The sequence below is a fragment of the Myotis myotis genome, unplaced genomic scaffold, assembly GCF_014108235.1.
Source record: "Myotis myotis isolate mMyoMyo1 unplaced genomic scaffold, mMyoMyo1.p scaffold_m19_p_6, whole genome shotgun sequence".
Taxonomy (NCBI): Eukaryota; Metazoa; Chordata; class Mammalia; order Chiroptera; family Vespertilionidae; genus Myotis; species Myotis myotis.
Window position 1 is genome coordinate 37916416 of NW_023416368.1, and position 10757 is coordinate 37927172.

The 10757-nt window shown below is 58.0% G+C and overlaps 1 protein-coding gene across 4 annotated transcripts; it reads left to right on the forward strand.

Moving 5' to 3' along the window:
* Positions 1 to 10519, forward strand: TSPAN17 (tetraspanin 17). Of its 4 annotated transcripts, none has more exons than XM_036314264.1 (8): positions 2 to 260; positions 3493 to 3543; positions 3633 to 3779; positions 4799 to 4933; positions 6672 to 6797; positions 7555 to 7602; positions 8184 to 8300; positions 8393 to 10519. In XM_036314264.1, exons 1-8 carry the CDS (start codon positions 174 to 176, stop codon positions 8456 to 8458), a joined length of 777 nt encoding a protein of 258 aa, XP_036170157.1. In that variant the 5' UTR covers positions 2 to 173; the 3' UTR covers positions 8459 to 10519. The 4 variants fall into 4 exon arrangements, with proteins under 4 accessions (XP_036170159.1, XP_036170157.1, XP_036170158.1 ...); XM_036314263.1 differs by having other exon boundaries at positions 4 to 260; positions 4763 to 4933; XM_036314266.1 differs by lacking the exon at positions 4799 to 4933 and having other exon boundaries at positions 1 to 260.
* Positions 10520 to 10757: the final 238 nt, after the last annotated feature.

Sequence of the window (10757 nt, forward strand, 5' to 3'; positions counted from 1 at the left end):
GGGGCGGTCCCTGCGGGGCGGGCGGGGCCGGCGGGGCCCGACGGGCGCTCGGTGTGGCCTTGGCCATGAAGTCGCAGCCGCCGGGCTAGGCCCCGGGCGGCTCCAGCCAGGGCTGCCCGCGGAGGGCTGGGCCCGGCCCCGGCTCCAGTTGGCGGGCCGGCGGGGCGCTCACCATGCCCGGCAAGCACCAGCACTTCCAGGAACCCGGGGTCGGCTGCTGCGGGAAATACTTCCTGTTTGGCTTCAACATTGTCTTCTGGGTGAGCGCGGGGTGGGTGTCGGGCCCTGCGCCGGGCCGAGGGGGGGGGGCGGGGGGGGTGACGGGAGGAGGTTCCGTCTCCTACCGAGGGGAGACCACTCCCTGCCACAGGGCTGAGGACGCTCTCCCCACTCCTAGCTGCCGGCCCACCCCCGGGACCGGCGGAGGGAGCTGCGGGGAAGCCCAGATTGCAGGGGGTGGTCCCAGCCTCCGCCGCCGGGTGTGGGGACCCGGAGTCTTCAAGGCTCGACGGAGAAGGGGCAGGACACGCGTGGTCCGAGTGTCCCTTCCTCCTGCCCAGCTCACTTCGATACCCTGGGGTGTGGGGTGCACGCTGAGCCCCAGCCCTGGTTTAGGGAAGAGTCTGCCAAGAAGGGAAGGGCAGGGTCTCCTTTCCTGCCCCCTTGCTCCCCCTCCCAGCACCTGGCCAGGCACCTCGCCTTCAGCTCTGGCCAAGTGGGCTGGGTCAGAGCCTCCACCCCAGCCCCTCGCTGGGAGGTTTTCCGGGGAAGGGCCAATAGTCAGAGTCCTGGGGAGGATCTCCCCATTGAGTGGCTGGGAGCTGGCCCTGGGGAACAGGATTCTACATTCCACAGCGGACCAAACCGAGGCTCCAGGGTGGGGCTGCCGCTGCCCCGAGAAGGGAGCTGCTGGTGCCCCTCCCAGGGTGGCATCTGGGCCCCTGGGCCCTGCCAAGTCATCTTTGCCTCCTCCCTCCCCCATCTCACCTCCCCAAGGCCGCCTGCTGCCTCCGCAGCCTCTGCTTCTGCCGCCTTGGTCAAAATGCCAGGCCCATTCAGCTTTGTTCAGCAGGACTCAGTGGTGCTCCCGTGCCGTCACCCGCACGTGGGTGTCCTTTGACTCCAGCAGCGTCAGCTTCGGAGGGTGTGGGATGTGCAGACTTCCCTGGAGGCCTTCGGGTACAGGCCTAGCTGTGAGACTGTGGGCAAGTCACTTCTCTCTGAGCCTCTGCTTCCCTGCTGGGGAGGGGGCGATAATGAAGCCAGGGTTAGGCATGCCAAATGGATTATAGCTTACTGTATTCTTATTATCTTCTACATTTTACATATAAGGTAACAGGTACAGAGAGGTTAAGTCATTTAACCTAGAGACACACAGCCAGCAAGTGCAGAGCCAAAGTGACAGCCTAGTGGGCAGTGGGTGGAGGTGAGGTAGAGCTTTGAGCAGAGGGAGCCCTCAAATGCCAAGGGGGGACAGACAAGGGAGCCCCCGGCTTGTTCAGGGTCCTGGGGTTGGGGCTGGGGCAGAGTGTGAGCTTTATGTTGAGGGCAGTGTGGAGCTGTGAGGGCTTCAGTGCTGGTGATGGGTTTGTTCGAGGCAGATCTGTCTGGCTGCCTTGAGGAGGGTGAGTGAGGGACAGGAGTTGGAGGTGGGGAGACTAGGGAGGAGGGCTGGGGTAAAGTTGGGGTGGCGGTGAGGGGAGGGGGGGGACAACTCCAGGGGAAGTTATAGGCTGGATGACAGGACCAGCTCACTTGGGGGAGGGGGAAAGGGAAGGTTTCAGGTTTGGGTCATGGTGGCCTAAGGGAGGTACCTATGAAACAGGTCCAGAGGTTTTTTGTTTTGTTTTAATGGAAAGCAAATCCCGGTGTGACCCTGCTCATCCTCCTCCGATGGTTTCTCACTAGAAAACAGTCCAGATTCCTCCCCATGGCCTTTAGCCCCTCTGGAGTCTGGCCCTGCTTCCTTCAGCTTGTCCCTTGTACAACCCAAACTGACCTAACCCCAGGTCCTTTGCCAGTCCCTCCCCCTGGGGTTCTTTTCTCCTCTCTGTACCTTTTATCATTTAAACCTCAGCTAAAATGTCACCCCTTTCCCTAACTAAAGCTCTCCCCCTGCCCCCCAATCACTTCCCACCGCGCCGTCCTGTTTGATTTTCCTTAAAGGGTCTGCTAAACAGAAATTACCTTGTTCACTCACTGTGGGTTTCCCCACTGGAGTCTAAACTCCATGAGGGCTGAGAGCTATCTGTCCTATTCGATGAGGTGGTCCCAGCACTGGAACAGAACCTGGGACATGAACGTGTTTGCAGTAGTGTCTGGAGCTAGGGAGAGGCTTGGCTCACAATCCCAGAGATGGTAGTGTCATGAAGGGGTGGGAAATGAGCATGAAGAGGAAGAAGGCAGAAGGCTAAGGTTGGAACTGGTGGGGGTGGGAATGGCCTTGTGCAGCGGGTGGGTGAAGCAGAGGTGCTGGGAGGGAGGTTGAGAAGGGGCAGGTGGAACACTAGTATGGACTTAACACCGAGGGGTTCAGGAAGGAGAAAGCAGTGGTGGCAGCCTGTCTACAGGCTGTGGGTGGGTCAAGTGGGATGAGGCAGGAGAAGTGAGGTTTGGTTTCACATCCCAGATCCAGTGTGGGGGAGGGAAGGAAAGACATTTCTAAAGAAAGTACAGCAGCAGGAGGAGCCTGGGTCAGAGAGGGGAAGGCATTGAAGGTGGAGTTGACCAGCTAGGGAAGGAGCCTGAGGGAAAGCAGGAGTGGGGGTGTTGGTGGGGGTTGGTGGGGGGCTCATGACTCTGGGCTTGGGCTGGAGGTGATGGATGGTCAGGGTCTGCTCAGGGTCAGGCAGCGGCCCTGACATCCAGGTCTCTTCCCAGCAAGGAATTGAGGCAGGATGACTGGTGGCGTTTAGGCCCAGGCAGAGCTGTGGCCACCTGTTTTCCAGGATACAGCCGCTGGCCCGGGCTGGGGCCCCTCAGCTGGGTCCTGCTCTGCATCAGTATTCCTGGTCATGCAGGGGCTTTGGTTTTGAGCTCTGAGAATAGAACCGGGCAGGAAATGGCCTCTAGCAGACAGAGGTTGCAATGGTGCAATGGTGGTGGGCTGCTGGTCACAGAGTTGCACGGCAGCCAGAGGGCTGGACTTGGGCGGGGCAGCGGCCAAGAGCCCTGAAGCCCAGCATGGGCTGGGGCAGGAGCAGAGGCTCAGACGCTGCTGCTGATCGCCCCCTGTTCCGGTTCTGAGTTCCAGGAAGGGGCCCTGCTGTCCTTTCTAAGGCTAGGCGTGTTTAATCTTCCAGGCTGTGTGCTGCGGGGAGAAACACTAAGATGTGTTCTTGGGAAGATGTGAAGGATCCTGGATCCCATTTGCAGCCCTTTGCCCTCTTCCTTTCTCACCCCTTGGAGACCCTGAGTGCTGGGGGAAGAGGCTCTGTTGGGGGAGCAGGATGCTGGTGCCCAGCTCTCAGCTTTTTGCTTCTGCTCTTGCAGGTGCTGGGAGCCCTGTTCCTGGCCATCGGCCTCTGGGCCTGGGGTGAGAAGGTGAGGAGGTAGGGTAGGGCGTGGGGCTGCTGCAGGTCAAAATGATGGGAGGATCAGCACCCCAACTTGTCTCTGCTCCCCCGACACAGGGCGTTCTCTCCAACATCTCGGCGCTGACAGATCTGGGAGGCCTTGACCCCGTGTGGCTGTTTGTAGTGGTTGGAGGCATCATGTCGGTGCTGGGTTTCGCTGGCTGCATTGGGGCCCTCCGGGAGAACACCTTCCTGCTCAAGTTTGTGAGTGCCCCCCGCTAGACCCACTGGGGACCCCAACTTTCTCCCACCCACTTCTTACATATATTTTTGTGCTTAAGAATGGGTAGTTTTATTACGTTAAAACAATAAATATAAGATTCGTATTATCTATCCATATATAGGGTCCTTTCTGTTGAAAATGACTGAAATCGGGTGGCCCAGGGGTGTGCTGGCTGCTGGCACGTTGGGGTCCAGGGACCACCACAGTGTCACTTGGCCTGGCCTCTGTTTCTTGGCTCTGTCCCTCTCGGTTAGCTCCATTCCCCATGGAGTTGAAGGATGCCCAGGATTTGTGGGTACCGGCCTCACGCTGCCCGCGCTGTCCTCCGAGGAACTCTACTGGCAGTGGTTCTCCTTCTGGCCCTTTAAATACAGTTCCTCATGTCGTGACCCAACCATAAAATTATTTTCGTTGCTACTTTATAACTGTAATGTTGCTACTGTTATGAATCATAATGTAAATATCTGATATGCAGGATGGTCTTAGGCGACCCCTGTGAAAGGGTCTCTCTACCGCCAACGGGGTCGCGGCCCACAGGTTGAGAACCGCTGTTGGAGGCTGAGGCTCTTCTCAAGCATTCTGTCAAGGCCTTTAATTGCATCTGCGTGATTCTGATTGGCTGTGCCTGGACCAATCCCTGTGGCCTCGGGGAGGTAGCGCTCTGATTGGTGAGCTGTTGGCACATGCGCAGTCCTCTAGCTGGGAATGGGGAAAAGTGCTGGCTGCAGCCCAGCCACAGAAACTGAAGGCTTGTGGGAAGGGTGGTTCCTCAAAAACAAAACAAAACAAAACAGGTGATTACCGGAGGAAGCGGAATGGATGGGTCGGGAAGGCCAGCACTGCCTTCACATCATAAAGCAACACGAACAGGATGGAAGGTGGGGACTCTGGGCCGTGTTGGATCCCGTGGCACCCACCAGGCCCTGCGTCCCCGACCCCGCCATCTGTATGTGCCCACCCCCAGTTCTCAGTGTTCCTTGGCCTCATCTTCTTCCTGGAGCTCGCGACAGGGATCCTGGTCTTCGTCTTCAAGGACTGGATACGAGACCAGCTCAACCTCTTCATCAACAACAACGTCAAGGCCTATCGGGACGACATTGACCTCCAGAACCTCATTGACTTTGCTCAGGAATACGTGAGTCCAGCGTCCAGCACGGGCCCGCCACCTGCAGGAGGCACCTGCTGGGCCGATGAGTGGGAGCAAGTTCCCTGTGTGGGGGGACCACCCCCGCGCCCTGTGCGTCCCCCTGTGCCTGGTCCTGCAGGGAAACAGGGTTGGAGAATAGAGGCCAGAGGCTCCAAACTGGCAGCCCCTAGGCTAGGCTTACACCACGCTTACAGTAGGAATAAAAACATAGATTCCCCTTCTAGGAAACCCTGGGCCCGCAGTATTGGCTGGGGCTGCATTGTTGCTCCCCTTGGCTGATACAGGGGCTCTATTTGCCACTATCCCTGACACTCTGTATTTTATTATGCCTGCCCGTCCTCTTCTCTCATTTGTATTACTTATTTGGCCTCTGACCATATTAGAGTTTGAGACTCTATACAGAAGCCCTGCCCTCAAGCTTGTACACCTTCCCCTGTGAAGACGTAGTGAGTGAACAGTTCATGAAATCCTAGACACCTCACACCTACAAGTTCTCGCCCGCTCACAGTGATACCCAGCCACACCCACTTACATAGTCATCCTCGTTTGGTGCTGTCCACATGTCTGCTCTGGGATGCAGAGATGAACCGGAGCTGGTGTCTGCTTTGAGGTGCTCTCAACCCAGGGCTAGGCAGACAGGCAGCCAGGCGGTTAGGGTGTGGTTTGTTCATTCAGCATGGAATTATCATGTGCCAGGCCCTGGGCTGGTGCTGGGGATTCTGGGGTGAAAAAAGTGGGGATCTGTCCTTGTGGGGATGGCAATCTGGGTGGAGAGATGGAGGATGAATAAGCAAAGCAAACAAACAAGTGTGTGTGTGTGTAATTATAAATTGTGGTGAGGGTTGAAATGGGGAAGGGTGGAGGGGAAGGCCTCTGGGGGTGACCTTGGAGGAAGAGAGGGCCCAGGGATGTGAGGAGAGGGGGAGTGTTCCCCAGCAGGAGCAGCAGGTGCTCAGCAGAAGGAGAGGGGCGGGCGGAGGCCAGGCTGTGCCCACACTTGCCATTGACTCACCTAGGGAGGCAGCCCACGATGTTCTGGGCAGGGGAGAAGGGGCTCTGGTGCTGGCGACAGCATTTATGAAGTGCAACAGGAGGGTTAGGAGTGGCAGGGTTGCCCTCCTGCCCTTGTAGAGAGGAAGATCTCTGGGTGAGTATGTGAAGACTGGCATAGATGTATTTAGTGGAGCCTCTCCCCACAGGGCTTGGCCCAGCACCCATTCTCGGGGTGTCCTGCAGGAAGTCTCAGTTCTTGGGCCAACATCCTTGTCCCATCCCTTCCTGTTTTTTTTTTTTTTTCTAAATCCTTACTCACCTGAGGACATGCTGAGAGAGAGAGAGAGAGAGAGAGAGAGAGAGAGAGAGAGAGAGAGAGAAAGAAACATCTGTTGGTTGCTTTCCATATGTGCCTTGACTGGGGATTGAACCGGCAACCTTTCGATGCAAAGGAAGACACTCAACCAATGGAGCTACTTGGCCGTGCTCCCTTCCTTTTTCAGCCTCTCTTGGGTTAGGGGGACAGGCTCCCACCATTTCCTGCTCCCACCACCGTGAGCAGGAGCCTAGCGCTGCTCTGATGACCCTGGGCCCTGGCCTGTCTGCTGGGAGGGCGTGGGAAGGTGCCTCTACACTCCTTCCCAGCCTCGCCCTGTCTCTCTACAGTCTTGGTCTGCCCCCAGACAGGGTGGATCTGGCTTACCTGGGTCTTTCCCCCTCCGCCCCCCTCTAGTGGTCTTGCTGCGGAGCCCGAGGGCCCAACGACTGGAACCTCAATATCTATTTCAACTGCACTGACTTGAACCCGAGCCGGGAGCGCTGCGGGGTGCCCTTCTCCTGCTGCGTTAGGGACCCTGCGGTGAGTGGGCCCTGATGAGGGGCGGGGCGGCGGGCATTGCTGAGTGCAGGCCCAGCCTGGGAAAAACCCACACAGGGCTAGCTCGGCCCCACCCTGGGGGCTGTGGCTGCAGGGAGGAGGTCATTTTATATGGGCCACCCCTACCAGGCTGGGGACTTTGTGTCCGTGGGCAGCACCGAGCCCTGCTGGAGTGGGGGCTGTGCCTCTTCAGCAAAACCTGCCTCTGATCAAAGTGAGATGGCAGTTGCAGGCCCCTGGGCACGGCCTGCCCCACCGAGCTCCAGGCACCCTGTGCTTCCAGCTGAATGCAGCCCAGGTTGTCTGGGGACCGGGGCTGGGTCACTCCCTGAGTCATGGGTGTGACAGGGCCCCCCAGGCTGCAGCCAGCCACCATACCCCTGGGCCACCATACTGGGGTGGCAGGGATGGGGGTTCTGATCCCTTTAAGGCTATCTTCAGAGCAGAAACTTCTCACAGGGACATCTCCGTAGTCACAGTTCACCTGGGACACTGAGGGCCAGGGTTCTTCCCATTCTTGTAAAACACGAGCAGGCAGGGTTCCTAAGCAGGAGAGCCCAACCTGGCAGGTGCAGCTGTGCGTCCTGGCGTCGGCAGAGGCTCACGGGCCTCAGCGAGCCTCTGTAGGCGGCCGAATCCACGTCCATCTGCTTCCCCTGGAAGCAAGAACCGTTGCAGTGCTGGGTGCCATGGGCCTGGGGGCCCCCTCACAGGTGGCTCATTGGCTCTTTCTCCTCAGGAAGATGTTCTCAACACCCAGTGTGGCTACGATATCCGGCTCAAACTGGTGAGACGGGCTGGGACCGGGCTGGGGCATGGGGATGGGAAGGGGCACCCGTAAGCTCCTCTGAAGGGCCTCAGGGATCTGTGGGGAGGGGCACTGAGTCCTAAGAACCATCCAGGCCTTGGTGCCGCCAAACATGGGAGCAGTAGACGTGCAGGCACGGCCACAGGCGCATTTGCTCATTCCAATCTCAGCGCCCTCTGGTGCCGAGTTTTGCCCTGGACACGGGACGCATGCTCCTGAGACAGATGGAGTCCGGCTCTCACGGAGCTCCCACTGCAGGGGGGGGGAGAGACAGGAAGCTCACTGATGCAGAAATGTGAATAGTAATGTGACAATTTCAGCTAAGAGCTTGGAAGAAAATAAAATAAGGTGATGGGAGTGGGGCTGGGCAGTCAGAACATGCCTCTCAGAAGAGTGGGTGTCTGTGCTGAGACCTGATGATGAGAAGGAGCCAGCCACGCCAAGGCCTGTGGCAGAGCTCCAGGGGGCAGGCACGGAGGCCTGAGGCCCTGGGCGGGGGGTGGGGTGGGGTGGGATGAGTCTTGGGGGCGCGGACTGAGCCCACACCTGTGTGCCCCCAGGAGCTGGAGCAGCAGGGCTCCATCCACACGAAAGGCTGTGTGGGCCAGTTTGAGAAGTGGCTGCAGGACAACCTGATCATCGTGGCCGGGGTCTTCGTGGGCATCGCCCTCCTGCAGGTACTCTGGAGGCTTCTCATCCTTCCCCCACTCTACCCCGGGCCCCCCACCCTGCCGACGGCCTGTCCCTCACCCACTCTCCCTCTGAACAGATCTTTGGCATCTGCCTGGCCCAGAACCTCGTGAGTGACATCAAGGCAGTGAAGGCCAACTGGTGAGGCTGCCATGTTGGCCACGCCACCCGCTTGGCCTACCCAGGGACCTGCCACTGCGCCGTGATGGGCACAGCTGCAGGGGCATTTCTGCTTGGACCTGAGCCCCACGTGGGGCTTGTGTGTGGGCGTGCTGTGTGCCCACAGAGAAGCCGCATGACTCTGCCCGTTCTGGACTTGTGTGCATGGAGGGTGTGTGTGCCAGTGTGGGTGTGCACAGGGAGCCGCTGCCTCTGTGTTGTTGCGTGGCAGGCTCCCCGGGAGACAAGGAAGGGCGCAGGCTGGGACACTCCTCTCTGCATGGTGGTGTGGGGCGGGCGCTGGGGCCTGCTGTTGCCTGGGATACGGCCCCACGCAGCTCCAGAGCTCTCTTCTCTATTGGCTGTGACCTTGACCCTTCTGGGATCCCACCTGAGCCTCAAGGTCTCAGACTCTAAAGTGAGTCCAAGAATTTTCTCTCCCTTGCTTGCCTCTCAGGATCAAACATGATGATGGCTGCAAACTACTTAAATAAACAAAACCTTGAAAACCACTGGCTTACGCCCACCATCTGGTTCTGTCAGCTGCAGAGCCCTGGCCCGGACCCACCCTGCCCTGTTTTCTCCGGCGTGGGTCATGCATACACTTGAGCTGAACTTTAAAACTTGGTATAGGTCACATAAAAGTGTATTTCACAGACCCCCGGCTTCTCAGGAAGAAGGCCGTCTGGCTGCAGCAGCTCTAGTGGCAACGCTCCCCATTCTCTGAGGCCCTGCCTGGCCCATTCTGCTCACTGGGCTCTGCCCTGCGGGCCCTGTAGGCTGGGAGTTGCCTTCCCACCTCTGTAGGGGTATCCCTGCCAGCACTGCTGTGGCCAAGCCTGGAGGGAAGCACAGGGATATGACGAATGGAGGCTGGACTCTGCCTTGAAGAGGCCAGGGAAGGGGGGGCTGACCCTGCCGGGGACTGAAATGGGTGCCAGTGGGCTCAGGAAGGTTGTTGAGGGGTGGATGGAGGTCAGGAAGGTTTGGGGAAGGAAGTCGCTGGAAGCCCAGAGCTGGGGGTGGGGAGCCTAGTTGGGGGACTCCTGGGCACACTATCTGGAATGAAGTTCAGAATCTTCCTGGTGGCCTGTAGAGCTGCCTTATGGCCACCAGAGGGCGCCCCAGCACAGCATTCTCTGCATCTGGCTTTTCTCTGGCAACCTCACCAAGTACAGCCAAGTGCCTGGTGAGTCCTCCACTAGTGCTCCGGGGGTTCAGGGAACTGGGAAACTTCAAAAGGAGCGAACTGGGGAAGCCTGGCTGTTCTCAGCTCTGCCCTTATCAGCCCCATGAAGGGGGTGGGTGTGGAGTGACTGCCATACCCCTCCCTGAGCTGCCTGCTCTTCGTGGCTGGTTCCCAGATCTCACACTCTGCTGTCCCGAGGGCCGGGTAGGCAGGTGAATGAAGTGAGGCCTTTGAGTAGCGAGGCCTTTGCCGTGCTGCTCTGACTTTCCCATTGTTACTGATGACGGACGGACACAGAGAAACATCGCTTTGTGACAAGAGAAATACATACGGGGTGGGCAAAAGTAGGTTTACAGTTGTGCGTGCGAAAGTTTATTTTTGTATTATTTATTAATTGTATTATTTTCCATAAGAACAACTGTAAACCTACTTCTGCCCACATCTGTATTTGTTCAGTCAAGGTGATGATGGCAACTGGCCTGAGAGACAATAGGGTGTGGTGGGGCCTATGGCAAAACATCCCCGTCTCAAGTTGGAGGCTGTCATGAAGTTGCAGCTAATTGCTATAAAGTGAGAAAGCAGGTCTAGTGTTAGTAATCTGGAGAAGCCAGAAGTCCAGATTTTTATGAAAAATATTTTGGGTTTTAAGTTCTTGGCAACTAATGAAAAAAAAATTAACCTGTGAGCCAAACAGCAGGTGTGGGGCCAGCTTTGTCCCCTGTGCCCTGCCATTCAGGGGTGCTGGGAGTCGCTGCCAAGTGAGCAGGGGTGGGCATGCACCCGGCATCGTGTCCTGGGTCCCTGACAGGTGCCGGTTACAGGTGGTTGATAGACGCTACAATAAATTCACTCACAGTCTTGTGCGTTTGTCCTGTGTCTTTAATTTCAAACGCTTTCACTTTCAATCCCCTCCCAAACCTCACCACCCCTGTGTGAGGTGGAGATGCTCTTCCTGATGAAACCAGCGCAGAGAGGGGAGGGAGCTGCCAGCACAGCTGGAGGAGGCACTCAACACTGACCCTTGTCACTGGCATTTTCCCTGTCGCGTCCTGCCTGCCTGACATCGCAGGAGGAAGCCTGCACACTCAGTGCCCAG

Excerpts from the sequence above, each read along its gene's own strand:
- TSPAN17 (XM_036314263.1), top strand. The coding sequence starts at position 174 with ATGCCCGGCAAGCACCAGCACTTCCAGGAACCCGGGGTCGGCTGCTGC. Across the intron at positions 6,798-7,554 it reads GCTGCGTTAGGGACCCTGCG|GAAGATGTTCTCAACACCCA; the intron begins GTGAGTGGGCCC and ends CTTTCTCCTCAG. Across the intron at positions 8,301-8,392 it reads TGGGCATCGCCCTCCTGCAG|ATCTTTGGCATCTGCCTGGC; the intron begins GTACTCTGGAGG and ends CCCTCTGAACAG.